General features: G+C 40.6%; 1 protein-coding gene across 1 annotated transcript; it reads left to right on the forward strand.

Annotated features, from left to right (window-relative positions):
* Window positions 1-277: 277 nt before the first annotated feature.
* Window positions 278-6,066, forward strand: LOC132304701 (uncharacterized). The gene is made up of 4 exons (XM_059802432.1): window positions 278-572; window positions 724-1,445; window positions 1,551-1,742; window positions 1,835-6,066. The coding sequence occupies exon 4, from the start codon at window positions 4,900-4,902 to the stop codon at window positions 6,064-6,066; it is 1,167 nt and encodes a 388-aa protein (XP_059658415.1). The 5' UTR covers window positions 278-572; window positions 724-1,445; window positions 1,551-1,742; window positions 1,835-4,899.

A 6,066-nucleotide genomic window follows, 5' to 3' on the forward strand; every position in this document is an offset into this window, starting at 1 on the left:
TCTCTCTCGTGACAGCTGCCTCTTATATTCTTTTAGATAATCACAGAATATCTAATACCGAGAAATTGTACCTAAAAAATAATTAAGTTAGAAACTATTCACCTGAGATATTACTTGGGCCTGACACAATGTTAGAATTGATATATATATATATATATATATATAATTAAATTATACTTTAGTAGTTACACGATTATTTTTTTGAATTAAATATTTCTACCAGATTTAATTTTACCGCCCAATAAAATATTTATCGCTTCTAGGATGAATCATTCAGCTTCCCCCCTATCTCACACTCACCATCCTCTGTCTCTGTCACCCCTCCTATATATCGTTTCCGTTCCAACAAAGACCCAATCAACAGTCTCCCAGTCAATGTCGCCGGCAACTATGTACATATCCTCTCTGTTCATACAAAGACAATAAAAAACGTGTTCTTCAATAGTGTCTCTTTGAAACAAAGATCCAATCAATACTTAATAAAGGGGGATTCAAAGACGATTTTTGGTTTGTTTTTGAAGCAATTTAAAGCCCAATCAACTTCCATCAACCAATTTGAGTATTCATTACAGGTTGGTATCCTTAATATTTCTGTAATTTTTTGAATTTTTGCCTAATTAGGGTTTCTTATTTATGTTTTTGTGAGGCGATGTTAGGTCAAGTAATTTTTGAATTTCTGCCTAATTAGGGTTTCTTATTTGTGTTTTTGTGAGGCAATGTTAGGTCAAGTTATAATGTTCTCTTTCAAATTGACAAAGAAAAAGGTCCGTCTTAAAGACCGTATCTAATGCAGAAAGTTCACCCAGGGTTGTGCAAGTAAGAAAGTAGAACAGGCAAGAACCCTCAATCCCTAATTTTTTTTTTTCACGATTTTAATCCCTAATTTTTTTTTTTTTTTCACTATTTTAATCCCTAAATTGAGAGCTCTTATTCTCACCAATCTATTGGCCATCAAATAGTTCTAATCAGTATTTGTTATACTGGTATCTTAATAATGCCAAATTGTTGCTTTGAGCCGAACAAGCACAATTAAAGCATGCTATCTTATATTATTATTATCATTTATTTATTATTTTTGTTATTTTTTTTTTCACCGTAAAGTAATTTATCTTTAATCATTAGAAATGAGTTTATTGTTCTTTTGAGTAACAAATTTACTTTTTACTTTTTCAGTATGAATGCATGGCATTGGCCAATTTCATTTGCTACCTAAAATGTTAATTATAATTATCATTAAATGTTACACCATAATAATCTGATTTCTTTCTGCTAAGATTTCCTGTTTACCCCCGAACTAGAAGCATGATGGACAAAAATCTCTTTTGGTGGGTATATTTAGAACATGGTTAGAGTTCTGAAATTGAAGCAAACAACGGTTCTCGAGTTAAAATTCAGGCTACTGCAGGACCAGTTCTGGGTCCTCCTTGGCGGCGCCCTGAAAATGGGTACAGTTTTGTGCGACAATTTGACAATGTAACACTATTTTTTCCCCCCCGTCTCCTTCGGTTCCTAACAAATAGTTATTTCCCTTTATCAAATACGTGCTCCAGGTATCTTGTTGTTTCTCCGCAAGGCCAGTTGACACTTTATTATGAACCACATTGTGTTTATAACAAGAACTTTCTGGAGAAGGAACGAGCCGACATTGTAATTACGCCTGTTATAAAACAGCTTCTGCCAAGTTTTACATTGGTTTCTGGACAAGAAGATGCAGTTCAACTTGCAAACATGCTCCATGCCAGGTATAGTACTTTTTCCTTGATGTCAGAAGCTATGTCAATATATTTTATGGAATTGATATTTAAATGATTAACTTTCTTCCCCTATATTGTAGGTTTATTGTGCCCATGAAAAATGGAGAGCTTGATAGTAAAGGGCTTCTTGCAAGTTTAATTCAGTCTGAAGGAACAATTGAATCATTCAAGGTTTGATTTCTGTTATCAGGAAAAATAGTTCAGGTTAGATTTCTTTTAATTGAAGTATAGGAGTACTATGTGAACATCAATGCAGTATAAATATCATATTTCCTTTAATCTATCTAAAGCGTACAATGTGATGAGGTATGTTGAGCCACCTTATTATAAAATAAATAAATAAATAATTCTTACACAGTATGAAGGAATTCATATAATAAGTTTTGGTGAACTTTAGAATGTGTCATTACAAAAGTATTGCATTTTTCTTGTGTTTAAGACATTATGGTAGTGAATGCTTTCTAGAATCTCTTCCCTATATTTCTTCATCTTCCATAACAAATAAAAAGAAGTTAAAACTTTAAATTTAATATTTTGCACATGCGGGACTTCTTTTTTAAGGATAGCCTTGGTATAAGCCCATCAATTACAATTTATGACTTGAATACGGAAATTACAATGGGAATGTATAGTATAACATGACAGTTTATAGATAAGCTTGATGCAAAAGAAATAATTAGGAAGAAAAAATAATAATTTCTAGGCTGAAACTTTGCCCTCTAGCTCTTGGGTGGGAAAGAAAATTTCTAAAGCTGAAATAGTGTCGGTGACAGAATCAGATGCCATGTTAGAAAATGGTAAACAAAATCTTATTCCTTCTGATGCAGTCCATAAGAAGCTTAAGAAAAAACAAATTCTAAAAGGAAGTAAGTATGGAAAGTTGCTCTATCTAGTGGACAAGGTTTTGAATGTTCCACTTCCTAGATTCAGTGTAAGGAAAAATATTGTTGGCTGGTAACTAGTAATGCGCCAATCTCATTATTAATTTACTACTTAGAAATAACAAGAATATACATAAGTTCACCCTTCTCGAATTGGTACTAACTACTAAACTAGTCCCTATAGAAGAAGATAACTTAATCGGCTTTTATTAAGGAATCAGTTGTCTGCAAAGAGCTAAGTAACGGGGTTTGACCATTCTAAGAATGTGACACTTGTGGGTAAAAAAAAAAAAAAAAAAAAAAAAAACCACTAGATTTTTCTTTGAAGTCCCAAGCTGTTCAAGTTCTTTCATTGAATAATTCTTGTCCATGCCCAGATCAAATTCTATAATAATTGGCTAGTAATTGTTTAAGTCATTAGGAAGAGTGAAGATCATTGTGCAGGGGTTAAGTGTTGCTGTTGGTTTGAAAGGTTAATGCCCTATACTAATGGGTTTGGATTCGGTGCATGTGTGTGTACATGAGCTTAGTGTGAGTGTGCTTGTCTTCTTATTATTATTTTCTTTCCTTTTGTTTATTTTCGTTTTAGTCTGTTATAAAAAAAAAAAAAAAAAAAGAACCACGAAATTTTTCTTTGAAGTCCCAAGCTGTTCAAGTTCTTTCATTGAATAATTCTCGTCCATGCCCAAATCAAATTCTATAATAATTGGCTAGTGATTGTTTAGGTCATTAGGAAGAGTGAAGATCATTGTGCAGGGGTTAAGTGTTGTTGTTGGTTGGAAAGGTGAATGCCTTATACTAATGGGTTTGGATTCGGTGCATGTAACGACCCTCACCCTGGCCAGACACAATATTGTCCGCTTTTGGCTCACCCAGACCAGAGACTTCCCAGGGGGTCACATATCCTGGTACTACTCCAAGTTAAGCACGCTTAACTACAGAGTTCTGATGGGTTCACGGTCATCACGGCTTTAAAACGCGTTGTGTCATAGAAGGGTGTTGAATCTACATATAGCACTTGCCCTATCCACACCCAGACGATATGGGATTGTGCACCTGCAGCTTGCCTAGTGTGGTAGCCTACTGGTGTCCCCTGCACACGCTCACACACACCCGCTCACAAGGTCGCCACAGTGCATGTGTGTGTACATGAGCTTAGTGTCTGTTGATGATAGTTCATGAGTAGGATGAGGAGATCGTTCCACGTAAGCTAAGAGATTTGAGATCAGTATCCAAGTGGAGATCCAAGCAACACAAGGGATTATCTAAGTATGAAGATTAAAAAAGGGAAGGCCGACCTCGGTACCGCGCAACCTCGAGCTTATCAGGGGATAAGTGTTAATATGGTGGTTGTGTGTTTTTAAGGCTGATTAACACCCCTATTTATAGTGTTTTCCTCCTCGGTCAATATCTTTTGGTCCTTCAGCTGAGCCCGCTCTTGTCCACAGGCTTAATGGTCTTTTCCTCTGATGGATGAGACACAGATGGATGGGTAGCGGCGCTTTGCCCCCCGGTCAAAGGAGGTAACGGCGCTTCCTGATTAATGCGGGTCTTATCAAATGTCTTTCGCAATTAATGCATTGCTTATCCTTTATCGCTCGAGCTTAGATACCGAGTATCTTTTCCCCCTTGTGCTGGTCCTGGATTGAGGCAACCCCTTAGATCTCAGCCACCTATCCACATGTCCTCAGATTCCTGTGCTTCAGTGGGGTTAAGTCCCTTTTCGAGGTCCTGCCTTCATGACCTTGCAGGTTCCCATCCCGGTTCTACCCCGAGGTCTTCTTCGCCAAGAAGTTCCGCGTGTACACAGGTTAGTCGAGGTTGCTCTTTCAGAGAGCACCCTCAAGCGAGCCAGGGGGGAGGAGCCTATCCGACTGGAGCGAGACGCGTCCACAGTAGAGGAAGGGTAGCGACCCCTCCCTTGAGCAGTGAGTTCCGTCATTGGATAGGTACTTCGAGAATACCTAATCCACCGCGGGCACGCCAGGTCAGCACTGGCCAGTTGTGCCTATGTTGCCGAGGTGGCGCCACTTAGTCAGCTATCGTGGCGCGGTCATCAACATTTTGCCCCCCTGCTCGAGGTCGCCAAGGGGAAGCTCGAGCAAATTATAAATTTGGTTCAGGTTTACCGTCATTATTGTTGGTACTAAAGAGTCGCATCTTTTCAGTCTCGAGGAGTCATATTACCTTGAGGAGTCATATCACTTTGGCTTCCTAGGCCACGTGTCGCTTTTTTACCGGTGCGTCGAGTTGCGACGCTTCGAATGCCGAGCCTCTGTCTTTTCGTTTGTCAGAGGCGCGACGTTTGGGGTGTCGATCCCTACTATTTAAGCCTACACTTGTTTTTTCCTTATGAAATCATGCAAATCAAGTCCGACTTCTTAGAAATCTCACCCTCCCCCACTTTTACTCGAGGTAGGATAACATTGATGGCTTTACGCGACGATGTCCCTAACGTCCCTTCCATGGCTGAGTGGCGAGTTGCTCCTTATTTTGGCCCGAACGATACTTTTTGGGCGAACAACGATGAGCTTAGCGAGGTGGATGAGACCCCAGCGGGCACATTCCTTTTTGAGGGCGAGCCTTATGCACATGCAGGAATACCTATCCTTCCTAGTTCGGTACTGCGATTCAGAGTTGAACGCGGTGACTTTCCCCATTCTAGTCTCGCTTTTACCGGTCAGACCGGTCACGGCAGAGGCTGGGATCTATGGACGGATGCCATGTTATCTGATGCCGAGTTTCTTGAGACTTTGAAGGCTTCAAGGATTGCAGACGCGGTCCGCAACACCCGCGAGCTAACCATTCCCCGAGACGTGCATGATCTCGCCCTTCTCGTATCTCGGTGGAGTCGTGATACCCACACTTTTGTTACCTCATGGGGCGAGTTTACCCCCACAATAGAGGATGTAGTACAACTCATGTGTTTGAATGTGTTTGGTGAGCACAACCCTGGCTCCTGGGTGCTTTCTGAAGACGAGGTCAAACTCGTTACCAAGCTTCGTAGTGGTGTCACCGCGGCCGGGAAGATCGCTTCGCGCTATCAAGATGACGGCCTTCGCGAGGAGTTTCCCGAGACCGGAAAGAAATGCACTTTCGTGTCGCTCCTCCGTTACTATTTTCGGGACTTTCCTCTTCAGGACCAAGAAGGAGAGGCTTCCTTCAATGGTCCTAAATGCAAAGACTCAGCTTGCCTCGCCGCTTTTCTTTTATCTTGGCTGTCGAGGTTCATTTTTCCAGGTCCTCCTGATGATGGACCGTGTCCGGATCTCATTCCTTTGGCTGTTTGGCTATCTTGCGGCAACAGCTTTCCTTTAGCCGCGTTATTTCTCGGCACGCTCTATCATGAGCTCGACTTGGCGCATGCCCGGATGGAACGCTCTGTTGGGCGTATGAGCGTGGTTTCTCCTGTCAACACAATCTTCCTTTAA

Source organism: Cornus florida, unplaced genomic scaffold (assembly GCF_030987335.1).
Source record: "Cornus florida cultivar Cherokee Brave unplaced genomic scaffold, ASM3098733v1 CherokeeBrave_3.0.0_Hap2_Chr04, whole genome shotgun sequence".
Taxonomy (NCBI): Eukaryota; Viridiplantae; Streptophyta; class Magnoliopsida; order Cornales; family Cornaceae; genus Cornus; species Cornus florida.

What these genes read in the sequence shown, in the direction of transcription:
- LOC132304701 (XM_059802432.1), top strand. Translation starts at nt 4,900, where the DNA reads ATGCCGAGCCTCTGTCTTTTCGTTTGTCAGAGGCGCGACGTTTGGGGT.